Source organism: Leptosomus discolor, chromosome 1, assembly GCF_034619465.1.
Source record: "Leptosomus discolor isolate bLepDis1 chromosome 1, bLepDis1.hap2, whole genome shotgun sequence".
Lineage (NCBI taxonomy): Eukaryota > Metazoa > Chordata > Aves > Leptosomiformes > Leptosomidae > Leptosomus > Leptosomus discolor.
In genome coordinates, this window is record NC_141391.1 from 93,787,125 (window position 1) to 93,805,634 (window position 18,510).

Genomic DNA, 18,510 nt, shown 5'->3' on the forward strand with positions numbered 1-18,510 from the left:
ACGGGCTGTTCTTTCTTTTTCTCACTCAGTGAACATAAAATACTTCCAAATATAATGGAAATCATTGTAATAGAAGTTAGGGGAATTACAGAACATAAAAGATGTCACTCTGAACTTGCCATCTCTGTCCCTTTGAAGGCATGGCTTTTACCACACGGTATTTGCTGTATGATGGATCCATTGGAATTTCCTCTGTTGAAACTCTGAGTATATCTATAAGAATCGGGCATTTCTAATCCAGAATAAAATATTCCTAAATCTTTAAAGTCTGAAAAAAGGCATGAGTCAAAATATAGTGCATCCTCAATATTTCCTGGTGAATATTTTTGATGGTTACAAATTTCACTGGAAGCTGACTCCTATTCATAGAAAGTGAATTTTGTCTCACAGCTACAGATTTAGCAAGAAGGCACTGAAGTCTTCATGTGGCACTAGACCAAGCTTTGTTACAAGTATTTATTTATTTATTTATATTAATGTTTATTAATACTAATATTGATTTAAACTATTAATATCTACTTATTTATTTATTTTAATCACCTGTGAATTGAGATGGCATTATTACTTACATTTTACGCATCAAATGATAAAACCAAATCGGCCAAAAGAGCAAACTAGTTTGGCATCCTCAGGGACAAGACTTAATAGCTTTTTAATGTTGAGAAAAAAGCTGTCATTAATCTCAATTGTCTAAGAAGGTAGCAGAATCAAGTGCTTGGAGTTAGAAATCCACAAAATCAAAACTATGCACTAAGCATTCTGGATTAAGAGATTTATCCAATATCAGAAATTCTCTTGTTTAAGAAGTTGTTAAAATCTAGGTTTCCTAAGTGTGACTCAGTTACATTAAGACAGTCTCTTATGTTGCCATAATTCCCTCCCAAACACACTCTTGTTCTTTGCTCTGCTAAGAGTTACTACAATAGCTACTCTACAAGGAAGAAAAGACTGATCGTACAGCCTCATTTTCACAATCGTGCTTTTCATATTATGAGGTAAAGAATGATCACCATGGAATTGTAGAATTATTTTGAAGCAACTGAAAATTATGAAATCTGAATTGTTAAAAAATATTAATTTAAAAAAATTCTTTTCATTAAGTGTGACATGCTGATGCTAGTTAAAACAACAAAAGTCTTGTTATTGTATCATGAGAATATCAGTATAAACATGGGTGAACGTAAATTATTTGCAATTAATTTTAGATATCCCTAGACTCTACACATCTCAAAGAAGGAATTGGGTTCACCTCATTCTGTTTATGTACTCTTGCCATGTGGTCAACAAATTGAAATTTAATCAAGGTAAAAAAACCAAATTCTCATCCCTTCCCTTAAAACTCTAGTTCTAGTAGTGCTAAGATAGCTATTCAACAGGTTTTGGAAAACTAAATTTGGACCCAAGAACTTGGTGATAATTCAAAATCATTAATTCCTATTGAGGCAATTTTCATACAACCAATAAAGTTCTTGAAGTTGCACATATGCTGGCATTTTTGAAGGATCTGACCACATATTTAGCAGTAATGTACTTTTACAAATAAAAATATAAGCCAGCTTAAAAATAATTTCACCAGTAATTATAGCCCTACTTCCAGCAGAAAGGTTATATTGAACAGAAATATAAACATCAAATGTAAACAGATTTAATCTGCTAATTTATAGGGACTTCATATACTTGGGTTCTACACTGTACCTTGAAAGATTCCTCGTCTCCACGGAGATACACTCAAAGTGTAAGCGACTGTGTCATCTGGTTCTACAGTAATAAGAGGTGCACCACTCACCATTGAAAGGTCTGAAAATACCTGGTGAAGGGAATTTACAAAGAGGAAAAATCATCAAAAGAAAATTACTGCTGCAAGAACACACAATATCCATTCCACTTGCTTTGAAAACTAAAATATAAAGTATACTATTGATAAGTCCTAACCTTTATGCACATGAAAAGAATACATACTGTAAGAGTACTGTTGGCACATGCAGATCATATCAATCAAATTTAAAAGTCTTTGCTCATTGCTAGTAAAAGTATCTCACTTAGACCTTGGGACTACTTACATATGAATAAAGTTGCGCATACATTTTCTTCAGGAGTGTAAGAAAGGGGTTTAATGGAAGTGATCCACCTAACTAGATAGAGCAAAGCAAAATCTGAAGTGTTGTTTTAACATCAATTGCTGTAACTCAAGTGATATTGAACCATGCTTTTTGATATGTCCTATTTTGTAAATGACACCTATGTGATGGCATACATAGTAACTATTTGAACAATTAAAAGACCAATATAATTTTCATATGCTGATTTTTAGATTTTGTAAACTATAAAGTTGATTGCAGGAATACAGGCAGAGAGTATTTTTTAATTGCATCTCATTTTGTTGTTGCTATATAAGTTTGCTACAGACATACTCTATGATGACCTGCTCATGGAAGAGACATTCAAGTTCGAGGTATTACCAACCACTGCTGATGATTTTCTGCTTAAGTCACTGGTTGTGCAGAAACCAGCAACTGGACTGAGTGAATGGTTCTGCTCACACCCTCTCTCTGGTTACCTCCACCACTGGGTGGAACAAACTGCTGCCCAGTGCTAGTATGTTAAGTTGACATTGCAATTTCTGCAGTGTGTATCTGACTACAGGTGATGATTTTCCACTGAATCTAAAGCATGGAGTCCTTTTAAAAATATTTTCAGGACATCATGTTGTACTGCAGCATGCTGTAATTTTTTATTACATTAAATAATAAAGCTGTCTCTGTGTTTAGGTGGATTTTCAGTGAAATCACAAGTCAAGGCAGAAAGGCTTGATTTTTATTTTTTTTTTTTCCAGCTCATTTATTCATTTCATTAGTGACTACAGCAAGCCTGTCAAGCATCTAAGTGGAGATTTGGATTCTACAAAGATCTCTTTTGCAACAGTAAAATCATTAGATGCACAGATCCTTTTCTTCCTCCCCAAAGTTACCTTATTTATTTTTTTTAAGTAAGTTTTGTTCATATTTCCTGTAGAAAAAAAACAATTCTAAGATCATCTTGTCTTCTATTATGGCCAATCAGTACCTATAACGTTTGTCCCCTCTAGGGTATTTATCTTACTATAACCCTTTGTTTAAGTGCTAGTACAATCTGGAACTTCTATTCCAAGCAATGGAGAAAAAAACTGCAAAGCAACGAACTTCCTCTTCCCCAATAAATCTGCATCTCAAGCTGGATAGTAGAAGTCCAACAACCAAAAAGAGTAGGAAAACAGACTAATTGTCAAGAAAAAAAAAACAACCTAACAGGGCAAAAAGAGAATGATGGAAAACCTTGTTGAATTGTCACTTGGAAATTTTATTTTTTAAAAAAAAATATCTTCAACTATTCACAACAAAGAGAAAGCATAGGAAAGGAGGGGCTGTTACTCACTGAAGATGGGGAAGTTTCATTTCCTACAAGATAAAGAATCAATTAGGCATGGTCCTAAATTTATCGACTACTCCATTCCAGTTTACAATGAAGAGATAAAGGCTAATAACATAAAAATAAGGATAGGATAACAGAAATTACAGCAATTTATAAGCGATAGAAATAAGATTACTTAAAATGAACGGGTTTTTAAGGAAAAAGTAACATGAAGGCAGAAGCGAAAGTAGAATAAATGTGATTAATTTAAATTGGATAAAATTTAACAGGACAGTAGTTTCTGTCAAAGACTGGACATATCAGACTAGTTTCTACCAAAAAATGTCAAAGTAAAAGGAACACTACTGGCATAGTTGACTATAAATACGAAACAGATACGGATTGCTGACGAATAAACATAGACCGAATTTTTAATGATTTTCAGTCATACAAGATTAGTTTTGGATACCTTTCCAAACAGAGTAGTGAATTAACAGAAGCTAAACGATTTTAAAATGAAGTTGTTAACTTTAAGGAAATAATTGTATAACCACACAGGAAAAAGTTGAGTGTAAGCAATGAAGTCATGTTAGTAAATACATGGCCACTGTTTCAGTATTTGAATCCAGCTGCCCATATTAAGACACATGAAGGAATTCTTCCTTTCCTCCCCTGCATCAGATAAGGTTGCTGCATTTTTTGCTTTGTTCTTAGTGGTGGACATGGTTGTCTTCCTAGGATCGTCTGGGATGTTTACTTAACAAACGCACTGCTGTTTCAGCATTCAAAGACACCAGTGATCTCAGATTCTCCTGCACTTTTATAAAAACACATTACAGTTGTCACCTTTTCTTGCAGGTCCCATATTTTGAATTTAATCGCATAAATCCTCTTTATAGTTGTTCAAAAGACTTCCCAGAGCTAGAAATACCCTTGCTTTTAACAATCTAGGATCATATGTATGAGCTCGTGTGCAAATTTTTAATAAGTATTATGCACATATACGACGGGTATAAAAATGATACTGTTATATTAATTTAAAAGCTCAGTTTACTTTTAAGGACTGTTTTTCTTCAATCACCACTCTAATCCTCAATGAAAGCAAAGATTCATCCTTACACAAGTTCTGCAGAGATCATGGTGGAATGATAAATCTGCAGATTTCTGATTTCTCTTTTGACTGCTTTAGAATAACTGAAGCACATATTTTTAAAAATTAAAAAATTAATCTTGACTACAGTAAAGCATTTAACTTGCCTGTTTTAAATTCTCCTGCTTTCATAAAACCTTTTAGAAGTTAGGTACCAGACATCAGAAGCTAGTTTACAGACATTAGCTTTCTAAATGTATGGTATTTTCCCATGAAAAATTATGCAGTTTTTTCACTGTAAATAGTTGTGCATCTCCACTGCTCCCTTGGCAGTAAATGAGTTCATTAATTTATAGAGAATGGAATCCTTTCATAAAGACAGAGGTAGACTTGTTGCCTTGAGATAGCTCTAGTTAACTTCTTATCTCTGTGCATGAGCTCTCTCTTCATAACTTGTCATCCATTTGATCTATTTAATCTTTTCACCTCTTGAACTCTGAAAATCATTTAATGCTACTTGAAATGTTTGCTAAAATTTGTCACCTGATTTTGCTTTTTATGAAGCTCTAATTCTCCTTCTTTCTTTCCATTGGTATTCCACTGTTCCCACCATATACTAACAGTAATTGTATGTTAAAAAATACTCTTTTTCCATCTGACAGTGCTCTTTTCCCACCTTGTGTTTAAAATTTCATCTTCTTTCTAATGCTTTGGTTTAACAAGGTTTCTACTAATTCAGTTATAATCACACTACTCCATAAATATACACACTTCTAATTTGTTACACAGCCCAGAGTTTTAAAATTCTAAATAGCTTTTTTCCTGTCAGACTGCCTTCTGTAATCACATTTCCCAAACTCTTCCTCAAGTTCTGATAAGGTGTATCCTATCATCCTCACCCACATACACATCCTATGTACTGCTTCACAACTGCATGTCAAGGTGAAATCTGAGTGCACATTGCCATGTCATGCAGTTTTCCCTTCAAGGGCAGAAAGACAGTCGTGGTACGCTTCAAAATGCCCCAAGTGTAAATGATCAGAGAACTGGGACTGCAAGGTAAACTACAGTGCATACTACCCTCCTCCCATCTTCTCCAGCAAGGACACAAACCGCTTTCCTTAGTTCTTTAAGGTATAAGGAAGATTGTAAGAAGATTATTTTAAGTTATGCAAGCCAAGCCAAAGAGTTGGAATCCTTTCTCTATCAGCAGTACTATATGTAAGATTTTTTTCTAGTTATACACGTAGTTTTATGAATACTATTTATGCTGTAAAGTAAATTAGTACCAAAAAGAGATTACAAAACTTGGGTACGAAACACAACTGGTTACTGAGGGTTTCTTTTTCATCTCAAGTTTCTGCTGAGCCACCTCAAATCTGAATGCCTGTATCTGCATTAATTTAAGCCTTAATATAACTTGATGCTGAATCAACTAATCTACGTTACTATCTAAAACTTTGTGCCAAAAGATAAAGCCATAGTTCTGTTCATAATTTTGCCAAATTTACAAGCCTAAATATGCAACAACCCACCACCACCTCACTCATTTTGCTTTTGCATCATTCTCCCTATTGACTTTCCCTGACTGAACATCCTGACATAACGTACTCCACCTTCTAATACACACCAAAGGTTTATGCTGTCATTACCGCTACTTCCTCACCCTTCCCCTGTTTAATTATTATATATTGAATTGTGTTTCCACAATGAGACAGATCTTGATAAAAAATGCATTTTTAAGAAATTAAGCCAAAAGAGCAAAAATACATGACCTCTTCTGCGTATTTTCTAGCTCCAGTGAGACATAGTTAAGCTCGAAAGGAAACAACTTAAACAAATTCATGTTCACTCCATTGTGTTCTGCTGCCAGAATCCAGTGTAAATAAAAACTAACGGACTAAAGTCTCACTTAAGTACTATCTAGAGTGAAGGTAGGAATGTGCTTAGGATCACAGTAAGAACTTTTGGATATCACAGTTCCCATTGCTTTTGGAAGTCAAGATTCTGCAGTAAACTGATCTTGTGGGAGTTAATCCCAGAGGAAAGTACTAATCGCCAGTTACTCCTGGCTGTTCCTGTAACTTCACACTGGTCTGTCTTAAATGACTGGAAATGCAAGATGATATTTGCTCAGATAGCCACAGAAAGGATTCTTACACTGTTACAGGTGTGACCACGATTACAAAAAATGTTTATATCTTTTTCTTTCATTCACGTTCACATTCTAAAACCTTTTGGGATCAAATACTGACTATAATGAATATTAGAGTAGAGTTCTAAAGTGCACCTAGGAAATAGTCATTTCAATATTTCTCTGGCCATTATAAATCTATGTTAAAAACTGTACATAACACTGTCCTTAGTCTGCTGTCACATCTTCTACTGCAGTCATTAAACTCACTAGTATTCTCCATGTTCCTCGCTGTTTCTACTGATATGAATATTCATCATCTTATCACTTATGAATCACTCCTATTCATTTATCTTTATAAGAAACCCTATTTGTCTCTACTACTTAAGTTATTCACACCTTAGGAGCTCCAGTCTCCAAACAGTGGTCAGAACAGTATCATCTCCCACCTCCAACATCTTAGGAGGTCCATGGTTGTAACCGACATCACTTGCTAGTTATCTTTTATGTATTCCTTATACTGAACTGTCTCGCTCTGATAGCCATGTGATTTATCAACTGTATTATTAAGACTGATTAAATGATCAACCTCGATGGCAAATGGATACTAAATGTGAATGCCCACACTTGCACATGTACACAAGGCAATTTATATTAATATCAGAATTCATTTCAAGAATCCTATTTAATGAGAAATATTCACAGACATTTGAGGTTCCAGTATGGCATAATGTTGTGTAATGCCTGTCTGCTTAACTAGATATATTACACATATATTAACATAACAACAATACATCCAAGAACACTTAGAAAGTGAAAAAGACGGAGAGTGTAAAAGTATGCATAGGAAAAAGTACAGAAATTTCAGATTTTGATAAGAATAACTTCTTGCAAAGATTTCATAAGCGTAGAGGAAAGCTTGGAGCAAAGCAAAGAAAGTATTTATAAACAGTAAGCTTTAAGTCAACTTCCTTCTAATTATTAGAGAGATAGCTGTTTCTTATTAGAATGCATTTTTATGAGGACTATATCTAAAAATAGAACACAATTTTAGTCTCAGATGTAGCACTATATAATCTTACATCCTATAATAACCTGCAAAATCATGTTCTCAAAGGTACCTGAATGTGACTAACAAAATCTAATATGGGTCATTATTGTTAAGCAAATAACTTTTGAAGTATGAAAATAGGGCCTAAATAGGGGCTCTTCCATCAACAAAAAAATCTTCAAATTTACAAGCTGTCCAAAATGAGTCAAGATATGGAATTACGTCTACCAGTTAGTGGGAGATGCAGGCCATTAAGATTTGTACTAATTTGCAAGGAGGGAACGATGAACAATTACAGATGGATTAACTGGAATTTAAGAAAAGAAGTCTTGCATTCAAAGAACTCTTTGTAACTTAGGAATGATCAAAGAAAACCTGAAAGACAAAAGTCTTGCCTCAAAGGTATCCGAATAGATATAAGCATGACAAGATAAAAATAGTGAAACTGTAGCATTTAGGGATGATTCTACACTAGAAAAGTGTAAGAACTTGTACCTAACAACAATATTGGTGTGAAGTACATTAACTGGAAATGTTTTGGGGATAAGTGCTCTCATGACAACAGTAGCACAGGACAAAGGAAATTTTGTGTTTCATACCCATTAAATATAAAAAAATTAAGCTCCCTTTAGGGTGGAATCATATCAAGGGTGGGGTTGCATAGATATATACATACACAGTATTTTCAAGACAGAAATAGGTGCATCTACACATACACAAGCACACACAGAATTTATCAGGCATGAATAATTGCAGTTTCTTAAAATATTGACCAATTTAAAGCACCTGCAGTCTATGTAACATTGCTGATTCTCACTGCAATCTTTGTGAGCATCTTACTGCCAAAAAACAATCATATCGATAGCAGTGCTATCTTGTAAAAAATTTCTTACTAGTAGTTCTTCCATTCTTGAATATCATTTAAACACTTCTGGGCATAACCATTAGAATATACACCAGGTGACCTAATGTGTGAAATACTTTTCAACTGTGTAAGTGAGGACAAGAAAAAAATCCCACTTCGATGCTTATCTCTATTTCCTAGCAGGCCTATTGTCTTCGAAAAATATAAATTTATTCTTCTCATAGTTCGTGTATGAATTATACCCATTTACAAAGATACATAGACATTTTCGAGGAATACTTTTCTTCGTTAATAAAATTTTCCATCAATCAGGAAATAGTGTAACAAATAAATAGTAAATAATCAATATATAATTTTTAAAAGGTTTAAGTTATTTAGAAGGCTGTGTAAGCCCAAGCTCCATCACACAGTGCAATTTAATTAAGAAAATACAAGAAAAAAGGAGTTTGATAGACTATTAAAATAAATTGTCTTTCACTTTTTCTTAAGATTTCACAATAAAATAAAGTTAGTTATATTGTGTAATGTAAAACTGTGTTGATAATTAATAAAATACTTTGGTACTACTCATTTAAAAAAAAAAATCTAATAAAGAACTAACACAGTAAGCTGAAATGAAATAGAAATTCCAATAAAATTTCTATATTAAAGCCTGGATTCACATACCATTATCAGTCCTGAAAAAAAAGACCTCATCAAAATTAGATGCTTTACTTGCACAGGTTTTGTTAGAATGAATGTGTGACATAATTAAGAAACATCCAAGCTGTTCAAGTTGCCGTAATGTTTATCATGCAATCACTATAAATAATTCAGTGAAGAAATTCTGGCTTTCAGTAACCACAAATTTCCCCAAACATACACAACTTATGTTACATCCTTTCACTATCACTCAGAAAATAAGAATTGTAGAATACCACAATGAAACCAAAATTATTATTAAAGTTATCATTGTGACCCTGCAGAAAATTTGCTCAAATCAATCAATCCCCAAGGATTTCATTTTTAAATGACAGCATTCTCCATTGTCTTATACCTCAAGTCATTATTTACACAGAGCCAGAAAGTATAAATGTAACAGATTCATAAAATGTTACAATTTTAAACTAATACGACAGTCACAAGTTTGAAAACTCATTCTGCAGAACTGTAATATGACTATTTAAGATTAATAGGAATGGAAAGCCAATCCTCAAAATCATAGTAAAAAAAAAAAAAATAATCACTTTTTCCAGAATTGAATAACCAAATAAGCATAACTTCAAAAATGTCAGCTGACACTGTAATGACATCTTTTGAACAGCTCTGAGAAAAACAGTAACACTGTTTTATATTTTTACTGCTAAACCAAGCCTTGGAAGAATTAGGCAGCTTCATAGCTAAAGTTACTGTCAAAGGTGTCATTAGGAGCAACCATCAACACACCAGACAATTATTTATATCCAGCAGACTGATTTTTATATAAAAACCGAAAGAAAATGTATAAAAAGTTTTGTCATGAGACTGTCAGGCTGGATTTTTATAGAAATATTTTACACTTCCTACACTTGTAGGATAATTTCAATCTAATTTTACAGCCACTAAAATCCACTTACATTGCAGTCACTAGCCTCCTATTAATTCTGCATCAGATAAGGATGTGCTCTCTGGCTGATGTTATATGTTCACAAAATCTTTATGAATTCTGTTGTCATGTTTTTTCAGACCCATGAGTAAGTTAATCACAAGAAAAAACTATTTGTTGTAATATCCCCTAGAAATATAGAGTCAGTATTTCCCTAAGGTTTACACATCAATCAGTAGAAAATAGATCATAAAAACATTCACATTTTTCAAGGGAATTTATGGAAATTGTCTTTTTAATCATGGAAAGCTTTGTGGGCACTGAAAGTGTTTTCCTTAGCATTTTTAAAGGTAAACCGATACGAGTCATGCACATGACCTCCACTGAATTCCAAAGGCACTTCTTCCCTCCCCAACTCTCTTGATACATACTAATGGTTGCACAAAGAAGAAAACCACACATACAAACATTATTGCTGCTCCAGACATCATCACTCTATATATACACATTTGAAATGGGAAAAGCATTATTCAGAGGGAAGAGGGCTTTCTTAATGGAAAAAAGAAAAGAATTATTTCCTCCTTCCTCCTCCCAGACTTAACTTTCATTTTAAATAGACAGTTTCACAGTAGTACCCTTATTTTGGTTGGGGCTATTACATAAATACAGTGAATACTGAGAAACAGAGCAGCATACATACAATATAATTAATTTTTTAATGAAATGAGTTTTTATTAAGTTTATAATTTAATATAATCAGCTATTAAAATGTAATAGTGAAGCTAAATTTACCCCTCAAAGGCAATATTACCCAAGTATTAAATTCAGCTAAATTACTTGTTGCTAAGTACTCATTGTGCAGTAAATTGTTTATGGACATGCCTGTAAATTATTATGCTCAACAGCTACTGGCACATCTTATACCGTTCTTGATATAGGCTGAGCTTTATTACTTCAGTAAATAATTCAGTAAGCTATTACTTTTTGGATTATCTTTGTTCTGTCTCCACCAAAGCTGACAAGATTTCCTCTGCCTCATCATCAATTTAGCTAAAGGTCAACAAGGTAAAATTTCAAAGATGCTGGATTAAAAAGGAGGAGGAGTTATTCAGCTGTTAGCAACTGCCCTCAACAGAAACACCGACAAAGGCAAAATCACAGTCTGTTGTGCTCTGCTTCACAACAGACTATAGAGAAATTACAGTAATCAGGTAGCATGGAATGAACGACAACAAAATCAGTATCACTTCTTTTTCCTTTTGCCCTTTGTGCTATACACTTCTGAGCAAATAAAGTTTTATTTTGCATGTCTAACAAGGTCGTTGGTCACAGTTTCATCTCAGAGGAGTTTTTCCCCTTTCTCCTAATAACTATAGATAATGGTCATCGTATTCTGGATTTACTGATTAAAACCTAATTTACAGACTAAACCATTTGGAATTAAAATCAAGTAAATGATCTTCACTCACTGCAATAGCACAAGACACTATATGACATCTGCTGGAAAGTGCTGGAACAAATTAATATGGTTTGCTTTGTTGAGGACACAGTTTCCAGACACTGCTAGGTTTTGTCATCATGCCTTTCCCAATGATTCCTGTGCACCTTGCTTCAATAACTGCTCTGCAACAACTTCTGGGTAAAATCCTAGCATACAGAAAATACACTATTCACACTGTATTATTACAATAATTATAATGTATTACATGCATACAAGCATGAAGCAAAACAACAACCAACCAAGCAGAAGAAAAAACCCAAATACCAGATGTTGGTACCCAGAGAACGCCCTCAAGAAGGTCAAAGTTTAATCAGACCCAGGTCACCATGAAATAGTTACAACTGTCATAAATCCATTTAACACAATGTTTCTGAAAAAGACATATAATTAATAATTTTAAAGTATTCATTTTGAAGTTTGATATTTCAGTGTCTTTCACTTTCATTGGCATAAAAAAATATTGAGTTCAGACAAAATGGGAAAGCAGAGGAAATAGTTCTGTTGTCAACTTTCAAAAACATCCACTTCTTTCAGAGATAATAGTACAAATGTATTAGAAATGTAAACGCATTCAAATCTAAAAAGCTAAGAATTTTGAAAAGAAAAATGTCAAAGCTGGTGATGCCCAAAAAATACATTTCCTACTTTGTTTAGGGGGGTTAATAATGAGTCAAAAAATTGGAAGCTGGACCTTTTTACGATATACAGAGTTCGTTAAATGCAAATCCTCCTGTAATAGTAAAAGAATTGGAGCAAGTTTAAGGAAGGATGTCACAGTGCCGTGAATTCCCATTAACCAACTGAAGAGTGCTGCTGGTATATAGATGATCTCTCTTTATAAAATAAGGTAAGGTCACTCTCTACCAGCACCTGTCATTTTGAGTAAAGCAGCATTTGGTGCTACTGGAATCAAGGCAGAGAAGAAAAGCTCACTCATTTCACAATTCCACACTAGTTAACTATTCTGATTTTATCTTCTACAAGCTACATCCGCCCCTTTTTCCTCCTTCCCCTAAAAGAAAAACTACAAAAAAAACCCACCAAAAACCCAACACTCAAACCCCTCAGTTCAAAAATATATATTTACATTTGCTGACAATTTTTAGAGCATGCTCTCCTGCATTGTTTTCATAGATTGAGCCCTCCTAGAAAATAGTACACAGCCATAGTATCTAGATGATATCTACTCTAGATTCAAATGCCATAATAGAGTCACAGATAGTTTTTGTTGAGCAAGGTCCAAGATGTTCTTGCTTAGGAACCTTCTCTGCAGCTAAGAAAAGCAGAAGTCGTCTTTTTTGCCCTACTGACAAATTCTACCCCGTTCTGCCTCTGCTGACACATGATATGGGGTCCTATACATAGATAAGGAAGGTGAGGAATAATACTGAAATACTTTTATCACTTTAAAATTAAACATGGAGTCAAGATAAATGGTAAGAAAATCGTGCTGTTAGAGTAATACAACAGTGCTTTCAAATGGGAAAATGTGTTTGTGTAAATACAGTTATAAAATATATTTAACTAAAACAGTGAAAAATAACAAATATTATATTTAATAGTAAAAAGATCTTCCCGAGCAGGGAAACTAAAAGAAAATGTATTTTCTAAGAATTCTTATCTTATGTCCCTCCACAGAAATCACAACTGCCTCAGCACCTCCTACTCCATCTCCCCAATGACCCGTTGCCCTTCAGCAACTCCAGTTTATTATTTCCTCTGAATTTTCTTTCCCATCAGCAAACACACAAAGTATTCCAAACTTCCTCCAACATCCCTGAAACAACAGCTGGGCATAAGACACTAACTGCTATAATTTGTTCCAAGAAACATAAGCACTGACTGGCCAGGCCATTAGGCCATTAGAAACATATAGTGAGCTCCTGATGCAATCTCTCCCTTAGTAGGATAATAATTTTTGTCTTTTTTCTGCAATATTCCAAAGCTTTATGAAGATTTTAGGAGCCCTGTAATTCTCAAGACCCTCTCTGATTTCGAAACTGATGGAGTTGAACACTGGTTTCAGACCAGAGAAGGAAGAGAGGCAAGACTAGCAAATGAACACAGTGCAATTGTAGAAGCATTGTTCCCTTAGGAACCAGATTAAAAACCTAAGAAATCTTTTTCCATGGAACATACAGTAAAATCATTCACTATCTCACAGATTTCCTGACTATAAACATATCCATATACTATAAACTAGAGTTAGATACAATTTCTCATGGATACATGAGATACATGTATATCTGCAATTATAACAATATTTACTATTGTAATACATAGCTTGTAGGCCCTTGGATAGAAAATTAGTTGTCACATTATTGCAAAAATTTACCTTGTACGTTAATTTGTTCTTGGTATAATTGGGCACCCATAAAATTTTTTGAGTGACCTTTCTTACTTGGCAATCTATCACAATACAACCCTGTGCCAGAGGTTTCTTCCCTATTCCCTTGAGGCTAAAGATGTTTTCAGTGCCAGTTGTATCATTTCGCAGAATAAGCTTTCCCTATGACAAAGAAAGAAAAAAAAAAAAAAAGAAATTTCAGCACTGTAAAAGTCCCCTTTGGCTGCCAAACCAACTCCTTTAGTTTATTAATCTTAAATCCAGGCAAAAAAGCATGCTCACAAGAATGTGTTCCTGTTGACTTTTCTAGTTCTTAAGTAAATTCTGCAGTTAAACAGAGAAAAAAACTATAGAAACAAAATCTTCTATTTTTAATTTTTCTAAATTATGAAATTAATATATAGCCTTCATATTTCTAGATTTTATATTTCTTGGCTTCTTTCTGGAAAACAAATATCCAAGAAAATACATTCTCATGCAACCTTATTCCTCATATAAAATATAGCTTTCTCAATCATTTCTATCTGTCCTTCAACTAAAATTTCTCCATAATTATTTGGCATCAAAGGATTCAGGGCTTTTGCCTTTTAGTAATTTTATAATACTGGATTCCTAAACTACATTATATTTGATTGGTAATGCACGCAGAAAGATTACTAATGTTTCACAGAACAATTTTTTTTTTCTCTCTTTGATAATTCCCACATTTGAACAGTAACCTGCAGTCAAAATCTCTGAGCTAATATACATATTCTGGCAAAAATACATATTCTGCTTCCTGCTAAGGGTGTCATAGCCTTTGCTCTGCTCTTCATTTTAGCATTCAGAATAGTGTTTACTCCGATGGCAAAAGCAGCTTCTAAGTAGTGGCTTAACTTGTAACAGAAATTATGGTATGAAACAGAGTACTCAATCCAAATTAATTTCTGACATATGCATGCAATGAGAAATACTCAACATAAGTACTTTATTACTTAGGTAATGAAATACAATTTATTATATGTGTTTAAATTCAGGCTAACACAATGTACATTTTTCAGATCAAAGTTCAGAATCTCTATGAAGTAACTGGTTGTTTCATTAAAATGGGGGGTTTGATAAGAGCGCAAATAAAGAGTGGTGGGGAAATCTACCATGCCTAATCTTAAGCTTTGCAAAGTAAGTTCCTTTGTTTTTTTTACTTCAGTTAGTAGCTGATCTTTCAATTTCTGATTCTCAGGCAGATGCTTAATATTAGTAACTGCTTAAGCACTTTTATAATTTGGACAGTGATATAAATTTTATTGACAGAAGCATGTTTAACACTAATTTCCTTCTTACCATTGTTATGCACTCAGCAACAGGCTTGAACATGAGGGGATACAGAGCTGTCTCACCTAGACCCACATTTATTCGAGGAGGGCCATAAAAGCCCTGCCCTTCCAAAATTGCTTCAAGTTTCCAGTCCTGGCTGGACATGTTACTCTGCAATCAAAATAAAAATGTAAATTAGATTATGCATTCAAAGCTCTTAAAATGCATTTCAGCCTTTACTTGCAGTTATCATCAAATCAGAGCACAGTATTAATTTTCCCAAAGTACTGGCTCAGAGCACCTTTGGGGAGAATAAAACAGTGTATTTTAAAAGAGAATTATGCTGATAATAAATCCCTTATTCCTGGCAGCCATGCTACTATCAGTAGCAACACTGTCAGCAGGAATAGTCATTAGAAGTATATGTACATGATATAGCTAATGGTCAAGATGGAATTTATATATATCATTATAAAAATTTAGAAGTATCTTTACAGTGCTGTTTACTGCTTGCCAAAATTCTGTCCCTTTTCCATCTGTAGAAAATCTTAGTGTACCTCTTTGAAGTGCTGATGTGGTACACTAGCATATGTTGCCTCATTTGGCCACTGACTATATTACAGGATCACTCTTGCTTACGAATTAAGGACTCTGTCTCCAAAGGGGTATTTACAGTCCTGTGTTCTCAGAAACTGGTCTTTCAAGAGACTAGTCTATTTTAAAGAACGTCTGTACTGAATAGTACAAAAGCCTGTTTAAGAAACATATTTATCTGGCATCCAGATGTATCACAAGACTGCTTGATTACGGTAGAAAGTGAGATATTTTGCAATACATGCTGCATAAAAATAGTAAAACTAAAATAATGCTGTTCAGCCTCCTACTATTGGAAGGCATCAAATGATCAAACATCCAATCTGCAAAAAGGTTAACATTCATCTGAAAAAGAAAACAGACTGGCATTCAAGACCTAATACATGCCTTGTCAATTGACCTGATCTATGAAAAGAGGAAGCAATCCTTTGACCCATAATGATCTTCATCCATGGAAAATGGTATACAAACATCAGAGATTTAGAGGAAAAGAGATGATACTTCAGTCCTCATTTCCTCCTTTGAAAGTCTCTGAAGCTCAGCTATCTCAGCCTCAGAAACTGAGAGCCACCACCTGTGGTCATCAGAGCTAACCCCATGACATGGCACAAGACCTGCAGTATCGTGTATCTAAGGTTTCATTAATAAGTATGATTAATGCTTAATTCTTAGTTATTAAGAGGTAAATTTCCTAGTAGTTGAGCACACATGCCTGTTCGGAACATTGAGATTTGTACAGTGCCTCAGTGTTTCAAAATACTTCCATCATTGTGGTCTCCAATTCTGTAATAACAACAATTACATCATCTCTGGTAGAAAACATGAAACAAAAAAGTAATTAACTGGTAACCTCATGCTGAGGATAAAATGAATATGGTTTTATTCTCATGCTTTTTGTCTCCATAATATCAGGAACAACTTTATCCTTTTGAAAACCAGCTTGACCAGCTTTAAAACTGCCAGGTCATCACCCTTTGCTAATCTACTGTCTCAAAAGGTGGGATAGAGGAAAAATATCACCATAATTGTTCTTTTTTAAGGAAAAGAGAAGGACAGAGAAAATTCTGGGTCTTAAATTCTTTTGTTTTCAACATTTTCTAGTGCCATTGGTATCAGATGCTTCCTTTTCCACATTAGTGATATTTATTCCAATACATAGCACAAGTATTTATTCTTAATGTTGAACACAAAAACTTGTCAGCTCCTTCCCTATATATTTTCATATTTTTTTTTAATCAGAAAAGTTCTCTAAAATTTGAGCAATAATTTTCTGAAGGAGATGATATTTCAGCCTACATTCCGTTTTCACTCCCTAGTCTTATTTGTCACGTGTCAAGGGTTTCATATACAAAATAGATATGCTAAAACTATAGATTGTACACTGTAATTGCCATATTTTTTAACTTGTATGTAATCTAGTTGTTCTCTTTTATTCCTCAACGTCACTGGTTTTTTTCACAAACGATACATTTATTCCCTAGATTAAACAACTCCTTTTTTTTTTAACTTTCAGTGTGATAATATTATTAAAGAACAGATTAACAATGACCAGGACAGAAGTGAAACATTAGAAATTAGCCATCAAACTAATAATTTACTTTAAGCACTGCCAGAAACTTTTTCCCAACAAGCTTTATATTATGCCCAATATGGACTTGGAGTAATAATACTCCAGTCAGTATTTACATGCATTTGTGCATTTTACAACTGTACATTTTAACACTATTGACCTGGAGTCAAATTTTTTAAAATCTTGAATTTTAGTTTAGCTGTCAGTTATAAAGTGAACTTACGATTGGAATATCCTGAATCACTGCCTGGTAAGCTGGAGTTAGAAATTCAAGCTCTGCTTCAGCATGGTCTGTATTCACAACACATTCAATCTCATAGACACGAACATCACAGGAGGACTTCAGAAGAATCTGACAGTGGTAGAAACCGGCATACTGAGGAATGAATTTTATAGGAAGCTCAGCTGCATCATTTCTATCTAAAAACAAAACCAGAAAATTGCAATGTTGTAAAGCTTTTCAGAAACACTGAATTCACAAGCAGAATCTGGAGAGAGTTCCAATAAACTGTAGGAGAGTCTCCCCAGCAGTACGTGCAACAATTTGAAACAAACAATAGAATTTTAGGACTGTTATCATATAAGCACAGCCGAATTTTTATTTTCCTAAACAAAGGTATATTTAAACACATAAACAGTATTTTTCTTCTGTTTTTAGTATTGCACAGAGAGAAGTATTTTAAAAGATCTATTAGATCTGGTAGAAAAGTTTAATGTATATGTATTTCTGTAAATATCAAAAAAGTAGAGTAGTTACTATACTTTTGTCAACAGTTACCATGAGAGATATCAGAGACAATACGGTGTATTTGGCTAACAGTAGCCCCAGCAATGACTAAAATTCTGTTAAGTTTAGTAGTTCTCATGAGAGCTGCTCATTAGACTTTTCCTATGAAAAATTTTGGATTGAAAGTCTGAGTTTCCGAAAATGACAGGAGTGTTGAAGTTGGAACAGAATCACGACGAGTCCCATTTGCCCTACCCACATCATATAGGAAAAACTCCCCACAGTAATCTCTAGAGTAAGGAAGAAGCAATACAAATGCTCTCCATCTTTGACACAGCCAGGTCTAACGCATCTGCTGCAAAGAGTTCTTCGTCTGCTCTTTCTTGA

At 34.0% G+C, this 18,510-nt stretch overlaps 1 protein-coding gene across 1 annotated transcript in view; it reads right to left on the bottom strand.

Annotated features, from left to right (window-relative positions):
* CFAP47 (cilia and flagella associated protein 47) overlaps positions 1 to 18,510 on the bottom strand; it is a 345,415-nt gene that overhangs the window by 151,967 nt on the left and 174,938 nt on the right. Inside the window, exons 46-49 of the mRNA XM_086482089.1 lie at positions 17,620 to 17,816; positions 15,260 to 15,403; positions 13,928 to 14,101; positions 1,696 to 1,807 (exon numbers count right to left, since the gene is read on the bottom strand). Coding sequence (XP_086338215.1) covers positions 1,696 to 1,807; positions 13,928 to 14,101; positions 15,260 to 15,403; positions 17,620 to 17,816 — 627 coding nt within the window. The remainder of the gene's footprint in view (positions 1 to 1,695; positions 1,808 to 13,927; positions 14,102 to 15,259; positions 15,404 to 17,619; positions 17,817 to 18,510) is intronic.